Raw genomic sequence first — 22,198 nt, 5'->3', positions numbered from 1 at the left:
AGCACATACGATTTGTTTGAAACATTTTTCTCGATTCATGATAGATGGCGCTGTAATCGACGAAATTCAATTTCTTCGATTTCTCTTACTGAGAACCCATGCTTATGATTCTGCAATACATTAACAATAAAAATACCACGTTTTCATTGTTAATACTCGAAATTAGTCTTAAAACTTTTCATTATTTTTAATTACTCATTAATTACTTCTCAAGAAACTACTTTTAGCGTAATCCAGGAATAACGACGTGAATGAATTCTACAGCGAATAACCCGAACGGAGGTTTGTATTTATTTTTTTTCAATTTCAAAAGGTAAGAAAAATATTTATCTGCAATAAATCAGTCTAATTAAAAAAATTTTAAAAAGGGAACAGAAAACTGCTACGTACGATATGCAATAAAAAATAGGGGTTCCCATTTAAGATTTCAAACTTGCCCACCCTCGCCGTCCAGGGGGCGGGGTGGGGGGCTGATTTTAACGTCAGTGTATGTCCACCCTCGGAATGATAAAATATCGATTCTTAACATTTTTTCTTAGTGTGCTTATTTTTCAAGATATTTGAAAGTTTCAGGTGAAAAAAATCATCCTGTATTACTATAAATTTTCATAAACAGATACTTATATGTTATATAATCAGGAGTCACAATATAGTGTCCCGATGCCAGAGTTGATGCGTAATTTATATTATTACGTCTTACGTAATCAAGAGTTTAAAGATGTAAGTTTTGCTGTATCATTCATTAGAGCTAGAAGTTTTTTTAATCGAATAAAAAACTGATGAAACTAGTTTTTCTAATTATGAATATATAATTTAGAGGAAAGTTACCAACATACCACTTTGTTTTTAGACAATATTTCGTAAACAAAAGGTAAAAATAAAACTTTGAAAACATAAGTACCAACTAAAAAATGTCTTTCGTCAGATAGTATAAGCAGTTTTTAGAATACTGTTTGCAACTCTGCAATAAATAATTTTTTCTTATATAAGGTAAGCAAAAATGAGCGTTTGACAAAATGGGCTCCAAAACTGATACAGTAGGCAGTAACCTACGTAATCCTATTCTTTTTCTTTTACAGGAATTATTTGTATAAAATACCTACAAGTGAATGTATATAAGATATTCCAGAATCTTTTCACTTCGTTATAAAACATTTTTATTTAATTATATGCATATTTACTTTATGCTGTTCTATAAGATGCAAATATGTAACGTGATAGTTTTTTTATGAGTATTTCCATATATGCACGATTGTTTTCAACTCCAATATAGCTTTGACACTATAAAGCGACATTATAAAGATTAAGTTAGGTCATGATCTGTTTTACAGGTGTGGCGGTTTACGCTGCACCGTAGTTTTTTTATGAGTATTTCCATATATGCACGATTGTTTTCAACTCCAATATAGCTTTGACACTATAAAACGACATTATAAAGATTAAGTTAGCTCATGATCTGTTTTACAGGTGTGGCGGTTTACGCTGCACCTCAATTTTAAATTTAAAATCGTATTATAAAAAAACTAAGAAAAAAAATGTCATAAATAAAACTGATTTAGGAAATTACAAGCATTTAAAATGATGTAATATTATCAATAATATAGTCACTATTATTTAAACCACACAATTTGCAAAAGAAAATCGTAAAAATTTTATTTTTGCATTCGTAGAATTCGTTTTTAGTTGATTTTGTATAGAAATAAGCCACAAATACACGAATTATGAGTTTGTACTTCTTTAATTAGGTAAACAGATCATGATTTTAATAGTATTAATAAAGTGCAATAGTTTCTGAGAAGTAAGGGGGTGTCCTATTTTTTAGGAGACTTATCGGTGACTTTCCTCTATTATTGTTTATATTTTTCGTTAAAACATGTAAAACCTATATACTTTATAAGTGATTATATTTGAATTGAAAACTGTGATTTTTTTCATAATTTTTTTATTCTGTTAACAAATCCGTGTAATACCTAAAGGTTGCTTTACGTATAATTTATATTATGAATAAAAATGTGATTGCATTTCAAAAATAAAATCTTGTGATATTTTATTTGTATCTATCGTGTATAATAAAACACAAAGAAATACGAGTATAAAAAAATTGTAGATTGGAAAAAACTTACTTGGAATCTGAATCATTTGGATCACACGTATATATATTATGTGTATGTAACGTAGTTTCGATGTATCTTTTAAAAGCTGCACAGGTTGTACTACTTCGTTTTGTATACAAGAGCACCTGTCAAAAGACAAAAAATTTAACTATAAATAATACTTCGTTATTTTTTACAATAAATTTTATTTAATATAATACATTCTTAAAGATAGTACAACATAAAACTATTTTCTATTTTCATGTTGAGATTATGATTTAATCGAAATGTGTGACAATAAAAAGATCTCGTTTGTACTATACAAAATTAATATACTATATAACACAAGAATCGATTACTGTAAAAAAATTATTTTAATATACTTATATATTGTTAATAAAATAAATAAAATTTTAATACCTTTAATATTGTTTCAACTGCAAATACTACAATAAGTCCTACTGTGTTTGCTGCTACCACTGACATCAAGTTTCGCTTATAAAAGTTTTGAGCTCTAAAATTATAAACGGTAGATTTAAAAAAATATGAAACAAAAGCAATGCTAAAAAGATTATTGTAAAACTTGAAATAAATATCTGATTTACGTAAGTTGTATTGCATTAACATTTGTGTAATATACAGAATATTTGAAAGTTTTCTGAATTTTTAAATATTATCAATGTTTATACAAAAAAAAACGTTTTACCATAAATATTGAAAAATAGAAATATTTTATAAAAGCATAGCGTTATGATTTTCCATATTTTATTGCAATGATTGTTACTATATCGGAATAGAATTGGAATTTTAATATTTTAATTCAATCTAAATACTTACTCTTTGTATAATTGTTTATTGTACCACTCTGGAAGATCATTGGATGTTACATCGGTTGCTTCCGGATCGATTACACTTTTATCTTCTAGGATTAATTTGAAATGTTCATCCACCGTCCGTGTTTGGACTGCAATATACGTGTTTTATATATATATAGAAAAATAGAACAATAGAAATAATCAGATAATTTGAAAAATCGTATAATAAACGATTCTATTTTTTACACAAACACGTCAATACATTTGCAATATATATTTATTTTTTTTCAAAATAATTATAATTTTTTAACCTTTAAAAATCTTACGACTTTTTCTTAAGTAAAATTTGTTACAATTCATTATTTCATAGTATTCCTGATTTTAAAATATTAAATGTTTTAGCATTGCTATAGTGGCTTTTTTATTGTTATTAAGAATGTATTGCAAGTGTCATTTTACATTTTATATTAGAATTTTGAATAAAGTAGTAACATATTTTTTCACTTTTTGATAGTTACATTTTAATATTTTTATGTGCAAAATGATGAGCAGAATTAGTTTAAGTATTGCGGAAATTATCAATTTTTGCATGAACCACTTTTATTCAATGCAAGAGGTTTTAAATTAATATTAATGAATATTATTCGAATTTATCGATCATACATATATTTTATTCGTAAAACTTAAATAGGAGCTACTTAGCCTAACAAAAGTTTTGTTCGCTTTGATTTATTATTTCGCTGTATATTGCACTATACAAAGTCTTTTTTAAAGACGCATGAAAGGCAAGAAATAATATTAAAATAAATACTTATCTATTTATCTATTTATTCATTTCGATAATTTTATTTTAATATTAAAATTTAAAATATCTTATCATTTTTTGTAAGCATCTTATTCGTCTTTCATTTTCAGTGACACTCAACATAAATCATCGCATTACAGTGGATTCTAATTCTATTTATCTTAAGCCCGATTGCACCAACGTTACTTTTTAACCGAGATTTAAAATTCTTTTTGTCTCTGTCTCTTTTTCGACTTTAAAATGAGACAGACAGACAGACAGGCAGGCAGAGAGAGAGAGAGAGAGAGAGAGAGAGAGAGAGAGAGAGAGAGAGTTTCAAGTCTTACTTAAAGTCAAAGTAACGATGCAACTGAGTCTTAACAGCTAAATGGAATTAGAATCCACTATAATGGTGCAATGATTTAAGTTGAGTATCACTGAACTCTAAAGGTGAAGAATAAATAAGATACTTGTAAAAATGGAAGGGCATGTTTCCAACATAGTTTTTTGCACAAACGTACTCACTCGATATAAAGTTATATAAACGAATTATTCAAATAACACGTTATAATTCTTCTACAACATATTTAGGTTTCAAATAAAATAAAATATAATTTTATAATGTATTTGTTTAATAATTTTCTGAAAACTTTATACATATTAGATATAGTAAGCTAATTAATTATTAGATATTTTATATATTAAATATTAGATATTTTGGTTAATTAAAATTTAAATCATATGCAAAAGAGCAATAAATGCTAATTGTTCTTGCGATTATATTCATGTAATTTAACGAATTCGATTACTATACAGATTACGAGATAGTACAAATTATCAATTAGATTATTTAACGAATTCGAAACAATTCTGCATACGTTTTGATTTACATTAAGGCATTTTCAGTGGTACAACAAAATAATTTACAGAGATAAAATACTAAAAAATTCAGATTACGAATGTTGATAGAGAGATCACATTTTTGATATATCAAAACTACATATCAATGTGAGGGCAGTGACAGTCTTTGTTAAGGATTACTTTAGATTATTTTAAAATATTTTTACTACATATTATTTAATAAAAAAGTAAGTATAATATTTTCGAAATATAAAATATCAAATTTAATAGTATTGCTATTATATTATTGTTGACGCTAAGTGAAGTAAAAGAACCGATGTAATTCTAAATCATAATAGTAATAAGATAACTAAAAGTGGATAAAAAATGATTAAAAAGTTTTAAGAGTATTAGTATTCTAAAACAAGACAGTTATATATAATTTCTATATGTGATACAAGGTTTAATGTATAAGGTTCAACGATTATATTTAATTGTTATAATGTTCGGTACAAAATTTAATGTATGCTCAATTATCACGTTTTTGCGTTTACATATACATTTTAGAGATTAATTTTAGTTTAATCAATATATGATTTAATTTACGCAGGCGCGTAAAATGATTTAAACTATTTGGCGCAGAGCAGAAATCGATGACGAGAATATGGATATATTAAGCACTATTGATGCACTCATCTGCATAATACGTGATATTTCGATCACTCTATCTTAATTGAAATTATATTTGATTTAATTAAAACTCTTTTAAGGCGCACTTTTCTCTTTTAACAATAAGATTTACTCTTTGAAACTTTGAGAGCCACTGCTTCGATCAAAAACTATTCTTCCTGTGTTTAATACATGTTTAATTAAAAATAATACAATCTTGCTTTACCATCGTCAATATGTATCTTTTTCATTTCACTGCTTTGTATATTTTTATTAAGTCACAATCAACAAAAGATTTTGCTGTAGGAATACGAGTACAGACTGCAGATCACTGTAGCGCGTGTATTCTTGCTCAGCGGACAACTGGATACTAAAGAATTTTCAGCGTTCTTCACTGGCATACTCCTCCTTTTATACCATGAGCAGATACTACATATTACTTTTGATATACTGCTTCTTCTTTTCGCTGAATCTAAAGTCTTAATCTTTTCAACTTTTACCGTCTGTATAGAACAATTAGAGGGATTATATTATGTAATAAAAATTATACAATTTTATTTAAAAAGTGAAGATAACTTTCATATGATCTTGAAAAATTGATTTTTTTGAAAATTGATTTTACTATTATCTGCGCTCTTATAATCCATACAATTTTTTAATAAAATATATTTCTGTAAAACACTAAAATCAAAGAAAATTTTGGGAAGTGATTGAATAAAGCAGGGCTCGGCACGAAATGCAACTTTCGGCCGATTTTCGAGTCGGTTGAACGTACTAGTGCACATTAGTGTTCAACCGAATTCGCTATTAGTTTCGTATGTAATGAGCGAAAAAAAAAGATAGAATGAAGATTACAGCGTGTCGAGCGCCCCGAACGAATGCCCCTTACATCTACGAGCGCCTTAGTACACTCCTAAATGCATCTGGACTGCCGCGGGGCGGTGAGGTGAGAACGATAGCGGAAGGCAGAGCCGACTCGAAAGTTGCATTTCGTGCCGAGCCCTGGAATAAAGTAAGATATTTTGTATATTCGTTTAAAAATTATATAAAGAGAAATTTCCGATGTAATACTTTCCGCATAAGCAGTGATGTGTGATATCTAGATACATGTATCTAGTCATTGTATTTAAATTCTTTTTGTGCATCTGCGTATGTAACTATAGTTACATTTCTTAACTGCGTAACTGTAACTACAACCAGTTATGTTTTATTTTGTATCTTATCATAATGTATCTAAAATATTTTAGATAAGTAGATTTTCAGAGACACTCAACTAATAGCGTATTCGATTTACTGACTCGACACGATTCCGAGTCAATGATCTGTTCTGATTTGCTGTAAAAAAATAGCTAAATCGTGCAAGAAATGCAGCTAAAACGATTCGGAATCGGGTCGAGTCACCCGGTAAAAAATGTTTCATGCTTGTGAACATGTATAAATATGTATAAACAAGCAGTCCAATTCTGTAACTTAACGCAAATTTCATTGCCACTGTAATGCTGCTGCGCAGCTCTTTCATCATGTGATCTGTTTTCTGTTTCTGCATTAGACTGTTCTAGAACTCTCTTTCTCGCTTTAAACAAATATCAAACGTATATCTATCTCACTTTAAGTTCCGAAAGTGTACACTAGTTCAGCCACAAAAAACAGACCTATGGTAAAAAAGCTGCTCAGCTCCTGTATTCTGTAACTCGTTATGCAGTCGTTATGAGCACATAACGATCATATAACGAGTTACAGAATTCTACTGCAGCGGCGTTATAATGATAACGAAATTTGCGTTAAGAGTTACAAAATAGATCTGCAGGCAGTAATGTAGTCGAGTCCTGGCGGGGCCTGGCCAAGCCTGGCGACGCCAAAGTACTTTTTTCGGAGGCCAAGCCTGGCGGTGCGACGTCACACACACACACACACACACACACACAAGATTCTTCCTATAATTATTTAAAACTAATTTTTTTTGTTTGTGTGTGTAATAAGACGGTAAGAAGAAAGAGAAGTATTTACTGAAATCTGAATTGCGATATGATAACATGATATAGTTAACCAAAGAATTCAATCATACAAGGTGTCTCAGAAATAATGTACGCGCCGCTTTGAGGGCATAGAAGGGGTTAAAGGGAACAAAAAAGTCTTATAACATTTTGAGATATTCGCTGTAGTTTTCAAATAAAAACATAAAACATCTAAGCCAATGCGGTGACGCTATACGGGCGAATCCTATATAAAAAGATTACATTTCCCTTTTTTTTTACTTGTTCATTCCACATGTTGCAGATTTGTGTTTTAATAAAAATTTGGTAAACCTCTATTCAAAGCACCACCAGGGTACTTTTATTTTTAGGACTACACTACTGTCTGCAGAGAATGGAAAGTTACTTTTCAAAAGTAACAAATTACAGTTACTCGTTACCGAGTAGGAAAAGTAATAATTACCGATTTTTAAAAGTAACTCGTTACAGTTACCGTTACTTGAGAAAGTAACTTTCCGTTACTTTTTTTTAAATCGACGACCGTCAATCACAGCGGACAGGCCTAGAGGCTTTTCTAGTCTCAAACACTATGCACTGTAAAAAATTGTGTAAAATTACAACTATTATACTGGATAATTTTGAGATCCACTATAATAGTTGTAAACATCCACACGTTTGTAAATTTGTAATATGCAATTAAAATAATTTCTTGGTTTGTAACTAAGCAGATTGTGGAAGTACAATTACAATGTGTATGTGTAGTTACAGGAACGATAATATGACAGTACATTTTGCACTATATATTATTATACATTTAACAACGATACGTGAAAAACTTCTGTTATATTACGTAATACTACTAAAATTTGTATAATTACAGAAAATATTCAAAATATCCTGCTATTTACATAATTTTTCAATATAAAATAAGATATATTTACACAATAAAAGCAAATTTACATAATTTTTGTGGAATTACATAATTTCTGTAAAATTGCATGCTTTTTTATATTTACAGGACTAATCATGTAATCTATTTTATATCTATTATATGTGTAAATTTACGAAATTTTTTGACAGTGTAAGTGGCTTGTGTCGTATCGTGTCCAACCATGTGCAAAGTAATGATAAAAGTAACTGTAAAATTCGTTATCTTTACAGTTACCAAAAAAATGTAACTTCGTTACCGTTATAGTTACCAAAGAAAAAAAAGTAACGCAGTTACTAGTAAAGTTACCAAAAAAGTAACTTGTAACTGTAACTTCGTTACAAGTAATGAGTTACTTCCATTCCCTGGTATAAATATACATAAACACGCATAAATATTCATAAACTTATATAATTATATATATAGATGATATAATTAGACTCGGTTGAATAAATCTATGTATATGAAGATGCTTTTCCGAGTCAAACACTGGTAGTTCGTGTGTAAATGAATTTATTCGATAATTTCGTTACCAAACGTTTCGATCCTCGCTTCGAATCCTTATCAATGTAGAACATTCGATAACATATCACTGATTTTCTCGGAACGATAATAATGTTGAGATTAGAAAATACGAAGTTATCGCGTGAAAAACGGAACACATCTGACTTCGTATTTTCTAATCTCAATATTATCATCGTTCCGGGAAGATCAGTTATAGGATGTTATACAATATACATTGATAGGGATTCGAAGCGAGAATTGAAACGTTTGGTAACGAAATTATCGAATAAATTCATTTACACACAAACTATCGGTGTTTGACTCGGAAAGGCATCTTCATATACATAGATTAATTTATATAATTATATATGTCCATACATGTTCATATATTCCTTTTTTCTTTCGTAAAATTACTTTTTAGTGTAATAGAAATAATAATAGTAATGTGAAAACATTAAAAATAATTAAAAAGGTAATTGTCGCACTCTTTGTTTTAGAAAAAATCAAGTTTGAAGAAATGTAAAAAATTTACTTACGTATAATTATATATAAAATTATGCATGTATATTATATATAAAATTGTGTATGAGCAATTTTTTTTTACATTTTTCCAAACTTGTTTTTTTCTAAAACAAACAATGCGAAAATTATCTAAAACAAACAATGCTTTAATTATTTTTTATGTTTTCACATTACTATTATTATTTCTATTACACTAAAAAGTAATTTTACAAAAGAAAGAAGAATGTATAAATTTGCGAAAATTATCTAAAACAAACAATGCTTTAATTATTTTTTATGTTTTCACATTACTATTATTTCTATTACACTAAAAAGTAATTTTACAAAAAAAAGAAGAATGTATAAACATGTATGGACATATTTCGTATATAATTATACACGTTTATGAATATTTATGCGTGTTTATGTATGTTTATACATATTTATACAAATTCATGTGTGAAAGATTTTTTACCGAGCAGTAATTGGAAAACGCTATAATTACGTAATCTAAGCAGAAATTAATCCAGTCAATGGGCGAGTTCATGAGAAATTAGATTACATGTAATCTAATTTCTTATTCTTGTCGGTCCAAATAAAAAAAATCTTATTATTGGTTATACACGCTGCCTGCAAAAAAGCGTTATTGTTCTTACATACACTGATTATTGCGAAGAATATTACTAAGGCCTCGGTGATCTAATGGCTTAGGACGTTCGTACGGAATACAAGAGATCCGGGTTCAAGTCCCGACCGAGGTAATATTTTTCGCAATAAATTTATTTAAGATTTTCAGCATATTGTCAATTTAATTTAACTTGTGATATTGTTGCAGTAGTTTAATTGCGTTAGATAAAGTCCGGAAAAATTTCGGCGCGCAGTTTGAATAACTACTAAAATATAATATATATGCATGTAGTACATATATAGGATATAGATAATTTACTGGGAATTATTTAGGCAAAAAAGATCTAGCTTTGACCGTCATAGGCTTGAATACGCTTATATTATACTTAGTGTTTAATTCTTGTCGGTCCGAATAAAAAAAATCTTATTAATTAAATAATATAATATTTTTCAGCATTCGTAGTTGGTTTAAATTTTTAGAATTACATTTTCGATGCCAGCATATCTAAGAGCAACTAATAGATACATACTTACATTACACAGATAATCTTAATGACTGCGTTCAGTAGAAAAAGCAGCTTAATGATCATTTCACGCTGCTTATATTTTTAGATTAGAAAAATAATCTTATCTTAGATAAGGAAATTTCCAATTGCAAAATGAACATAGTCAATAGATGATTGTTGTAATTATTAAATAGTATTTATAAATTAATATTGTGTTAGTAAGATATACTTCCCACAACCAGAAATAATATTGATCGATCAACGTCGATTTGATTTATTATTTCTAACGAAAACTGAATTACTTCAGAAATACAATAGCAAATAAATTTAAAATTCTTGTAAAAATAAATATGATATACTGTTTATTTCTTTGTTAATAACTTATTAATACACAGAGAGAACTGAATTTTCAAAAATGATACCCAAAAATAATAAATGTTCAAAAATTAGATTTTGAAAAAACCGGTTGGAGCACATTAATTGAAATATATATACACTAAAAATTTAATTAAATTTAGTTACTTCTCGTTATTTAGATATAGTACGATATTTACTACATATATATATATATATAAAAATAAAAAGAGAAAAAGCATATAATTATACGATCGTATTTTTAATACAGATTGATATGAGAATTTTTTTTACCAAATGATAACCATGCTAATATAGGCCATTTTTTTGTAAACCACAGCATAAATAGAACCATATATTTATAATAAATTCTTACTATTGCTCCGATAAACGGTACAACTGAAACAGAAGAATAAATTAGTATGCAGATAATACTGAGAACATGACATACGTTTATACAATACTTACGGCAAAGGTAAAATATGAAATCGCGATATTTTGCATTAAGTCGACTATACCATCCAAGTGATTTATTATCTGAAATGTTAACAATTTTTTTATTGAATATGTTGTGCTTTTTACATGACAATGCAAAACTTATCAAACAATGATTATTTACAAAGTAAAATCAGATTAGTAATTTAAATCAAAAGGGTTTATTATATATTACGCCCCCCCCTCCCCCTAAGATTCTTTTATTGTAGTGAAAAGAAGGAATTAGGAGGAGACCAAGGAAGAACGCAATTGACATCAATCTTGTGATTATCGTTCAGAGACGAGTGCCACAAATCGGAAGCACTTGATTAAGTCCCAGATGTGGGTCATTGTCGGTACGCGACGCTATTATCCAATTCGAACTTGTGCATTCGTCGGTTCTCTTTTATAATGCACGTGCTTTCAATCGAACACTAATAATTATTTTCTTTTAATTGATGTTTAGTTATTTACAATAATCAAAAATTAATATTCAATCGGCCATGCTACTAACCCTGTTCTGGAGATAATCGCAAGTTATTCGCATTTGAGAAAAAACAGATTTTCTCCACGAAAGAAAAGAATCGTGAAGTCGTTAGGACGTAACAATTATAACTATTGCATTTTACGGTTAATTTTCTGTCATACAATATAAAAATGAAACTTTAAAATACAGAAAATATCGTACCCGAATAATTAATAATAATGTTAATATATTTTTGTATGGTTGTGAAACTTTTTTTAAGAAACTTTATTACTTAATATCAATATTTGTTTAATTTAAAAATAATGCTTATTAATAAATATTGGTAATAATACATCAATAACTTGCATTAAAAATATAAGTAATAATTTAGTTTTTTATGAAAATTACATATATATATTAATTATATTTTTATCATCTTACAAAAATTTAAAATTTATATGATCTAATTCAATTTATACAGACAAATAAAATCGCGAAAAATCGGTTTTTTTTTGTAAAATAAATATTCAAATATTAGATTACAAGAATAAAGTTAATGTACACTCATCAGTTAAAAGGCTGCAATACTTTTTTTTGATGCGTTTCGGAACTCAGCCTTGTTTGTAGCGTGCTTGAACGTAAATGATTAGATTCATAAGAACCAATCGCTCGAGAAGCAGGTTGCACTCCGAAATCCATCAAAAAAGAGTGTTGTAACCTTTTAACTGATGAATGTATGTAACTTCTATAAAAATAAATTATTACTTATACCCTTTTTAAAGCATAATTTTGTTAATACGTAAAAAGTAATTTTACTTAATCATAATCAGGTATATTATATAAATTTACGCGAATAATTAAAATAAAAATATACTCACATTTTATACCATGCAACTGATAGGTAAATTTTAGAAAAGCATGTTTATCTATAGTTACATCCATGTACCACAATCCATCTAATATAGCTGATGCTATATCATAGAATTTCAATGGAGCATCATTCAAATATTGTGTCAAAACATTGCTAACCCTTTGACATAATTCACGAGTTTCTGCTACAGTTTTGCGACATAGATTTAATCTGTAAATAATGACAAATAATTAATGAAACTTATGAAGAATTATAGAATTTAATATTAGGTGTTAAACTTAATTCCTGCCGTTTTTCGTCTCCAAAATTAATTTGTTTCGAAGGGAAGTACCTTAATCAAAGTATTATTAATAAAGTATTATTAATTAGTAATAAAGTAGAAAATGGAGGAAATTACTTTGATTAAGGTATTCATTCATCTTCCCTTCGAAACAAATCAATTTTGGAGACGAAAAACGGCAGGAATTAAGTTTAACACCTAATAATAACATAACGAAAAATTGTATTTATAGACACGCTGATTTTTTTTTTCAATAAAATGTACTTTTGACGTTTATTACCGATCGGGAATTTCCAACATATGACCTATTACACGCCAAAAATGATTAAGTGCTTCTTCTTCTTGTGGCTTAATGCACAAACCGATCGATTTTGGAGTCATTAATACATATCCTATAAAAGCAAATTGTGTGATTGCCATATCTCGTTTGTAAATTCCTCCGACACCAGCATTCTCTGATCTCCTACTACTCGTCTTATGTTTCCGATGCATTACGTTTAATGTCTTGTACCAGCTAACAAAATATAAAATACAAAACTTCGTGAATATATTTTTTTTACAATATTAGTGTTTTTTTTTAAAGAAATTTTAGTGTTTTATAATATTTTGATGTAGAAGTAAAATTAAGGAATAAATTTGAGGAATTATATAGTTATAGAAGGTAAGAAAAATGGCAGCTAAGCGGAATTAGATTAAAGCTCTTGTAAACATTATATTTATATATATATATATACCTATATATGTATTGATAAACATTATATATATTAATTAAAAAAATAAAAAAATATTTAATTCTTTAAAGAATTATATCTTAAATAGTAATAAAAATCGAAAGGATCCCGCACTAATCCTATGTTATATTCACTGCATCAAGGCGAAGAGCCTTATATCCGCGAAACACATATCTGCATAGAAAGTACCCGTAGACGCCTCAGAAACATATCAAAGACGTTGATAAAACTTACTCAGAATTTGGGTCGTTTGGATCACATGTATACAGCTTGTACATATGCAGCAGAGTTTGAGTATATCGGCTGAAAGTCACGCAAGGCATACTGTTTTTTTGTGTGTATACAAGTACCTATTAAAAATCCACAAAGTACATTTTTAATCATTCAATTAATAAACAATGTTTTGTTAATTTTTTTCAAATCATTAAATACTATTCTATAATAAAAAAAAAAATATTTAAAATATTCCGTGGTATAATATCCTAACTTAATATTAGAATTATTATAATATAATTGAGAAAAAGCATGAAAAGATCTTTTTCATTATACAAAGGAAATTATTTTCTTTATTTGACAAACTTATATGTATACACATGTACAGTTTCTTGTGTTTATAGAAACGATTTAATTATAAAAAGTAAATTTTCTTACTCTTAATGTTTCTGGGACTACTATTATTGCAATAAGTCCAGCAAAACTGGCTGTTACCATTGACATTAAGTTTTGCTTATAATAATTTTGAGCTCTGAAATAAAAATATGCAATTTATGTATATCTAATATAAATGTTATTGAAATTTTACTGCCGATAATGTATTATTAATGCAATTATTGCCCACAATAGTTTAGAAATTTCTGTAATTTTGTATTGAAATTTTATAAATTATTTCTCCACGTTATTTGATATTGCATGTGTATTTGTCATAAAAATGTAGCATTAAGCTTGAATAATATATAATAATTTTAAAGAATCAGAAAGAATAAGGACACTAGGAATTAGGCGCAGAAGACGTCGCGCAAATAATACACCTATGAAGTGTGAAACTTCTTTATTCACTAAACGCGCTTACATATTTCGACTCACTTTTGAGCTTTTCTCAGAGACAACATAAACTAACATATATAAACTGTGAATAAAAGTTATCCTGTCATGGTGAGCTCCCCTACATCGAGACACAAAGTTAACACAAAGAATTTTTAGTTATTGTGGATCACATTAAATTAACATTATTATCCATTACTTTGCAGTTTCAACACTTGATATCATTTTCTCTTTTGAATACTTACTCTTTAAATAATTTTTTATTATACCAATGTGGAAGATTATTGGGCGTTACACTGATGAAATTCGAGTTAATTATATTATCATCACTCAACAATAATTCAAAATGTTCATCTACCGTCGGTGTTTGAACTGCAATTATATGTAAATATTTAATTTCAAATAATTTCCCCCGTATATAATACTATAACTTGGATTTAATAATATGTTTTGTTTATTTTCTATTTATTTATTTAATTTGACACGATTACAACGTATACTGCATGTATACATTTTTTTTATTAAGTTTATAGTATTTTCATTACTAATTATTATCTAATTATTATCCAACTATTATCTTTTATATCTCTTCAATTCTAACTTACAACTATGAAAATTAAATCTAAGTTTTATTAAAAGCGTCCTGTGTTAAAATATTGCAGAATATAAATGAACTGCTCCTTGAACGGCAATTGATAGAGAAATGTTCAAAATTTTGTGACCTATGATTTAGAAACTTCGTAATACTATTCGTATCGTATAAATTGTACAATCGTCTAAAAATTTTGGCTTTGGGTCCAAATGTCCTGTTGCTGTAGTCGAGAGTGAAACTTTATAATTTAGCTCTACTTTATAAATATGAAAAATTCAGACCTATAAGTCAGGCTAATAAGAGTCAAACGCAGGTCAAAATGCGTAAGGATTCTTCTTCCAAAAAGAAAAATTTTCTTCAATCAATTCGATGTTGTTGAATCATCTTTATTAAAAGTCTTGAACGTTTCGATTCTCTTTCGAATCTTCTTCAGCAATCATCTTAATATTAATTTAGATTCTGCGACGGACGAAATTCAATTGTGCCGTTATTAATACTTGACACTCCGAACAGACAAAAGGAGAATATATTTTTGGTTAAATGTATAATTTAATTCTAATATTAACTTAATATCCAAAGTTTCATTATGGGATTTTGCGAGCGCTATAGACAATACTACAGCTTTGGAAACTTGTGAGTAACCCATATCGTCCGTCGCAGAATCTAAATTAATATTAAGATGATTGCTGAAGAAGATTCGAAAGAGAATCGAAACGTTCAAGACTTTTAAAAAGATGATTTAACAACATCGAATTGATTGAAGAAAATTTTTCTTTTTGGAAGAAGAATCCTTACGTTTTTTGACCTGCGTTTGACTCTTATTAGTCTGACTTATAGGTCTGAATTTTTCATATTTTTAATTCGAGAGTCTAAGATACATACAAATTGTATTTATATATTTTATTGTCTACTTTATAATTTAACTCTACATCTTTAATATTCATGATAATGTAACAATACATGTAATCATAACATGATCACAATTTTCTTTATCGATAGCAGGGATGGCACGAAAAACAAAACTCGAGAAAAGTTCCGACCCAGGAACAAAACCAAAAGCAAACGCTGTACAATTTGTTTCGCGCCCAATGTAAAACGAAAATAAATGATTAAGGTTTTGTACTGAGAATTGAAAATATAAATATACGAAAAAGAATTCTGTTTTTGCCTCTAGTGTGAAATTAAATGCGTCAGCAATAAAACATTTAATTATATTATATATTAACATAATCGTCGTCGTCCGAACTCGTTCGTCGTCATTCAGTGCCGTCGACGACGATGATGCCGACCGTCGTCAACGATCGATGACGACGACGCCGATCGATGACGACGACACCGAACGACGACGATGACGCCGACCGAAGTCAACGACGACCGACGACGAAAAAAATCGAGAAAAATCCACAATAACTTACAATGCTTACGTAATACGTGAAGATCAACTACGCGCAACTTCTCGCACTACGTACAGATAGACGAGTTACATGATGCGCGCCTTGTGACAAACTAGAGACGAAAACAAAATATACCGAAAACTCGAAAAGAATTTTGTTTTCGTCTCTAGTTTTGAGCCGAGAATCGAAAATATAAATATGCTATATTTATATTTTCGATTCTCGGCATAAAACTTTAATCATTTACTTTCGTTTTGCATCGATCGTGAAACAAAATGTGCATTTGCTTTTGGTTTTGTTCCTATATTCAAAATATGAATATAGCTCTGTATGAATTTTGTTCCCTGAAGCAAAATTAATCTGTTTTTTACACATTTAAGCCGCGAGTTTTGTTTTGCGTGCCATCCCTGGTCGATAGATACTTACTATCATCGATATGTTTTTCCTCCATCTCTGGTTCGATTGTTTAAGTTGGAATTAAATGGTCACATACACACAACAATATATTATCTTTCCTAATTTTATAAAAAAAAATTTTTCCTTTGAATTGTAAAGTCAAAGAAGCGTTTTTAAACACTGCGCAATAATATAATATTGCAAAAATCCAACTTGTTCGTAAATAAAGATACGACACGATATCTTTGCTTCGATATATTCGCTTCGACAGTTTGGCAAGAATGTTGCAGATTATTCTCCGTTGCACAATTTATGTAGTTCCCAAGTCACGATTTTTTGGACCAACAATAATTATTTTTACTAATCTAATGAAATTTAAATTTTGTTTTTCTTAAAAAATTCAACCGAACGTCTTATATTACACAATAATATGACATTGCAAAAATACAAGTCATTCGTCATTAATAATAATGAAATGCAAGATATATATGCAATTCTATTCACTTTAAGAGCTCACAATAAAGTTGCAGATACTCTCCGTCACATGAGATTGATTGAGTTCACAAATCAGTATACATATTTATGACGCAGCTAACAGAATAATGTTTTTTCCGTTCTGAGAAAATATCGATAGTAGACTCGAACGTTTCCAAAACATGATATTGTTAAGACTATCATATAAACGTCTTGTTTATTGTTGCATAAAATGTTCTGGTTTATAAGTGATTGTTACAGATTGGATTTTCCGTATTTTGTCTAAAGAATTCAAATGTTATTGAAGTGAGTCATGAAATTGTTTTGTATGCCCTCGTTGCATCTCACAAACATTTCTGATGATCTCACTGCTATTAATATTGTTCAAGAGTTAAACTTAAAAGAAGTTGTGTGCGTGTGTGTATATGTATTTAAAAATTCGAGAAATAAAAACAAAATCTAAAAGTAATAAGCCTATCCAATGATAAATTGATAATTATTAAAAAAATAATTTATTATATAAAAAATTACGATGTTAAATACGAGATTCCTTCACAAATAAGTGTGAATAGCGTTGCAATAAATTTTTGCTTCTTATTAATTTTACAATGCAATATCCGAACACCAAATAAGAAGAATCTATCTCTTTAAAAGATAGATCATTAAAATAAACGAACCATTAATAAACTAATGAGCCCTATTTGATTATATTTATATACATATTGATTAGATTAATAATTTATTTTCCATAATTAATTAATATATGTTCTGTAATTGTACACTATTTTCTAAAAGTGAACGAGCGCATTATTACTGATTCACGCTGTTAAATGTATAGTGTCAAATATAAGTAATATTGTTTGAATATAAAGTAACGATATAATTGAGCGCTGCAATTGAGAAAACATTTTTTTTTAATTATTTAGTTCTTAAGTATTAGTTTTTGTTTTTTATTTGTTATCCTTTTATTATATTCTATTTATCATTTTGTTTAAGTTTTTAATTGTTATTTGTAAAATGTTTTAGTTTTTAATTTTTAGTTCTTATTTTTTTATTTTTCATGGTTGCGAATTTTAATGTTTACATGATTCTTGAAGAACTCTTAAAGATATTTCAAAATTGTTTCGTGCGTCGATCTTTTACATTCTGCTCATTGAGTAATTAAAAAAAATCGCAAAAATGGTAAAGGATTTTTCGACTCAATTTAATCCGTCCTACCTATCCATAAGCGATACGTTAAAAAATGTATGAAACGTATTATATATGTTGTAAGATACTCAAAGGTCGTATAGGGTATGTTTGGACTTTATTTCAATAAAAGAAAAATATTCTTTTGACATAAAAAACTACTTCTACGTAGATTAATTCTACGTAATTACATTGCGTGAGTACTTTATCGTGTGAAAAAAATAAATATGTTGAACAAGGACTCTCTCTCAGCAAACAAACAAAAAACAACGAAACTCAGGGCTAATGAGAGTCAGCGCGAACGAATCTTGTGCGCAATGAATCTTAGACAAATAATTTTGTTAATCCATCCGATGTGATGACCTCATCTTTATTCAAAATCTTAAAAACTTGAAGATTCATTGCGCACCTCCGTTCGCGCTGACTCTCATTAACCCTGAGTTTGATTATTTTTTGTTTATTATCATTGCATGTTTCAAAGTGATTTGTGTAAAAGTGACATTGCTGCATTATTTGTACTATAAATAGTACTTGTAATTTTATTCAGATTTAATATAAATTAGAATATAGTTTACTTAAGTGAATTTATACACACACATATCTTAAAATGCATTACAATTTTTTATTGAACATACGTGCAATATTAATATATTGTTCTCAAATGCGTTCTTCTTTTGTAAGAATCGCATACATAAATTTAGTATTAATATAATATTCTACGAAATAAAAAAATAAATAATACTTATATTGACATGTTACTTAAATTATTATGAAAAATCTTATTATTACATTTTCGTGCAGATTCAGTATTTGTTGTATGACCAGCAGACTTAATTACAAATGAGTCAAAATTTTTATTACTTAAATTGTGATCTATTGGCTCAATTTCTTTACGATATTTTCGTTTATAAGTCGATGATTTGTATATTTGCCGTTGCTTATGGATATCTCGAAACACCTCGCAAATCGATCGCGAATTAGATGCTTGTTTCAACTCATAGAAAAATACTGTTGTAGATGCTAGGAGACCAACAATGAGTACTAAAAATCCGACACCTAATGGTGTCAGCCCAAGGCGTCTATAAATTCCATCAGAACCATCGTGCTCCTTGATAACTTCACGAAGATTAAAACTAATTCTTCGGTGCATAACATTATTAAGATGAAAGAGGGCGATACCACTTTCCCTTAACCAAAGCATTACCTAAAAAATAAGTAAATATTTAGATGAGAAAAAGTGTTTCGCTGACACGATATCTACGTAACACATGTCCACTTTTATCGATGTAGATTTAAATTTTAATCTCGATTTTAATCTCGATTTAAATTTTAATCTCGAAATTACTTTTTATCTTTCTCTAATTCTTATTACTAGAAAAGAATAAAAACTAGAAAAGAATAAAAATAAATTAAACTGAACTTAAAGTTAATTTACACTGATAGAAACTAACAACAGGTTTTTCATAAGTTTTATTTGTCGAAATAAAAAAGATTATAAATAATTTGATTTTTGTACTTCGAATTACTGATCATTATAATTTTATACATACTACTTAATATATTTATATTAATCGCTGTCTGATTGTTAACATTAAATAATATAATATGTTTGTATTAATTTCTCATAAAATCAATACCTTAAATATTTTGATAAAGAAAATAATTTTAAATTTAACTATAAGCAGTATATTTTTACAATATTTTGTAAATAACAAATATAAGGATAACGATTAAATGTGTGATTGTCATATTACCATGTCGATAGGTTCTAATAGCCACGATTGAACCACAAATGACGAATAATAGTTGCCCGTGCTTTCTTTCATGAGTCTATAATTCTTACAAACATAGTTTATGGTTCATTTTGGTTATTTTTAATGTTTTAAATAAACGCATTCTTGCTTCTTACTTTAATATACTCGTTGAAGATATCATCTTCAGGAAAGAAGATTGAGTCTATGACAAACCCATAAATTGCAAATTTACGCTGTTTGATTAATGTATGTACGTATGCCTCTTGACTTCTCACAGGTATATATCTCGACGATAACTGGCTCGCGTAAATATCCTAAAATCATGTATGTTTATCATGTTATTAGTAGGAAAAATGACCGTTTGTATGAATATAAATTTTACTTACATCCAAGTCAAGGTAGTCAGGCCAATATGGTACTGGACCTTTATGACCCCATAATAAATCAGCCTCGAGAAATTGACGTATCGTATCGATTCTATAAACAATAAATATAATACGATTTAGATATCTTTTACTCTAAATATAAACAAGAAACGATTCTCTTTAATAAAAAGAAAAAGGTTCTCCTTAATGAAGAGAAGTTAGTATACGTGACAAATAATTGTTCATTAATCAATTAAATTATAATAATAAAGTTTAGAGATAATATATTATATACACACACACACGCGCGCGCGCGCAAATAGTCATTACCTGTCTTCGTATTCCGAATTCGTAAGTCTTGCTGCAAGACTGCTGCAGTATGCAGTTACCAGTAGAAATCCTGCAGTTTGCCATAAATGCAATTCGAGTCTAGCATTGACAGTGTTTCGAGGCATCCACGTGCCCACTAAACGACCGATCAGTTCCGTAATCGTGCAAAAAATGCTCCGAAAACCTAAGAGAATATATTTCAGTTAACATTTTGTTTTTTACAAATCATATATTTTACCTAGGCAGTATTATATCATAGCGTGCAACTATAAAATTGAAAGTTTATTATTGTTTTATTGTTTTATAAAAACAGAAAAGCTGCAGATAAAGAAAAGGACTGTTTGAATAAAGTATATAACTTTTTACGTTATACAAACATTATCATACGAGTTATAGTCGCAGTTTTTAAATCTTATCTTAAACATGTGCACGAAACACTTAAAAATAGTAATTGATTGGTTGATCAAATTGATAGCACATTTAGAAAGTTTGCATTTATAAAAAAATTTGAATGACATGCTTTGTTTTTTTATCATCAGTGTAAGCGATATTTCTAACTTACGTTTCGGAAATTGTGGATCGACTCTAGCTCGTACATACATATACATGCTCTTAACAATCAACATGATTAACACAAGTATCCAGCAGCCCATCGAGAAAGGTCTCATGAGCCCCCAGAAATTGGTGATCGGTTGCGGTCGCGGTACCAAAAATTGCGTTAACATTTGGACCCACGGTGTGGACATATTCACGAATTCGTAGTGATTCGGTGTTAACCGGACATTTCCAAATGCTAAATCAATCTTTATGTAAGAGCAGAAATTATTATTTTAAATTATTCTATCATACTTTGTTTGAATTTAAAAGAATCTAATATTTAATTTTTTAGGCAAAAGAAGATTTCTATTTGGAGCTTTATTTTTTCTTTTACATTTAAAATATGAGAAATGTTCAGATTATAAACAAATTTAAACAGATTAAAAACAAATTTCGACTAATGTAATAATTATAATGAATAAAATATTGAAAATATTTTAGAAGAATTACGAGCCAATGAACAATTTTTTAATATATGTTTATTTTAACAAACGTTTCGACCTCTTTATCAGGTCATCTTTAATGTTTATATAAATCTTAAATCATAATTACACTGTTAGAAATGTTCTTAAATTTTATTAACTTTTAAGTTACATAATTGAATTTAATTTGAATTTAATTTCATGACATTACATTAAATTTAATGTATTT

At 28.3% G+C, this 22,198-nt stretch overlaps 3 protein-coding genes across 3 annotated transcripts in view; all 3 read right to left on the bottom strand.

Moving 5' to 3' along the window:
• Positions 1-1,362: 1,362 nt before the first annotated feature.
• Positions 1,363-5,571, bottom strand: LOC108757978 (uncharacterized). Its single transcript, XM_018502679.1, has 5 exons — positions 5,428-5,571; positions 2,931-3,057; positions 2,514-2,607; positions 2,124-2,239; positions 1,363-1,417 (listed from the first exon to the last, which is right to left on the bottom strand). The coding sequence occupies exons 1-5, from the start codon at positions 5,450-5,452 to the stop codon at positions 1,363-1,365; spliced, it is 417 nt and encodes a 138-aa protein (XP_018358181.1). The 5' UTR covers positions 5,453-5,571.
• Positions 5,572-6,114: 543 nt separating this feature from the next.
• Positions 6,115-17,376, bottom strand: LOC108757977 (uncharacterized). The gene is made up of 10 exons (XM_018502678.1): positions 17,349-17,376; positions 16,870-16,925; positions 14,703-14,829; positions 14,068-14,161; positions 13,651-13,766; positions 12,966-13,199; positions 12,413-12,615; positions 11,063-11,131; positions 10,889-10,993; positions 6,115-6,203 (listed from the first exon to the last, which is right to left on the bottom strand). The coding sequence occupies exons 2-10, from the start codon at positions 16,892-16,894 to the stop codon at positions 6,115-6,117; spliced, it is 1,062 nt and encodes a 353-aa protein (XP_018358180.1). The 5' UTR covers positions 16,895-16,925; positions 17,349-17,376.
• A 1,867-nt stretch (positions 17,377-19,243) lies between these two features.
• The window catches only part of LOC108758078 (Ionotropic receptor 76a), a 5,343-nt gene continuing 2,388 nt past the window's right edge, over positions 19,244-22,198 (bottom strand). Inside the window, exons 7-12 of the mRNA XM_018502856.1 lie at positions 21,513-21,753; positions 20,951-21,134; positions 20,642-20,732; positions 20,411-20,569; positions 20,256-20,339; positions 19,244-19,705 (exon numbers count right to left, since the gene is read on the bottom strand). Coding sequence (XP_018358358.1) covers positions 19,244-19,705; positions 20,256-20,339; positions 20,411-20,569; positions 20,642-20,732; positions 20,951-21,134; positions 21,513-21,753 — 1,221 coding nt within the window. The remainder of the gene's footprint in view (positions 19,706-20,255; positions 20,340-20,410; positions 20,570-20,641; positions 20,733-20,950; positions 21,135-21,512; positions 21,754-22,198) is intronic.

This window comes from Trachymyrmex cornetzi, unplaced genomic scaffold, assembly GCF_001594075.2.
Source record: "Trachymyrmex cornetzi isolate Tcor2-1 unplaced genomic scaffold, Tcor1.1 scaffold15, whole genome shotgun sequence".
Classification (NCBI taxonomy): Eukaryota; Metazoa; Arthropoda; class Insecta; order Hymenoptera; family Formicidae; genus Trachymyrmex; species Trachymyrmex cornetzi.
This window is presented reverse-complemented; position numbering and strand designations above follow the sequence as displayed.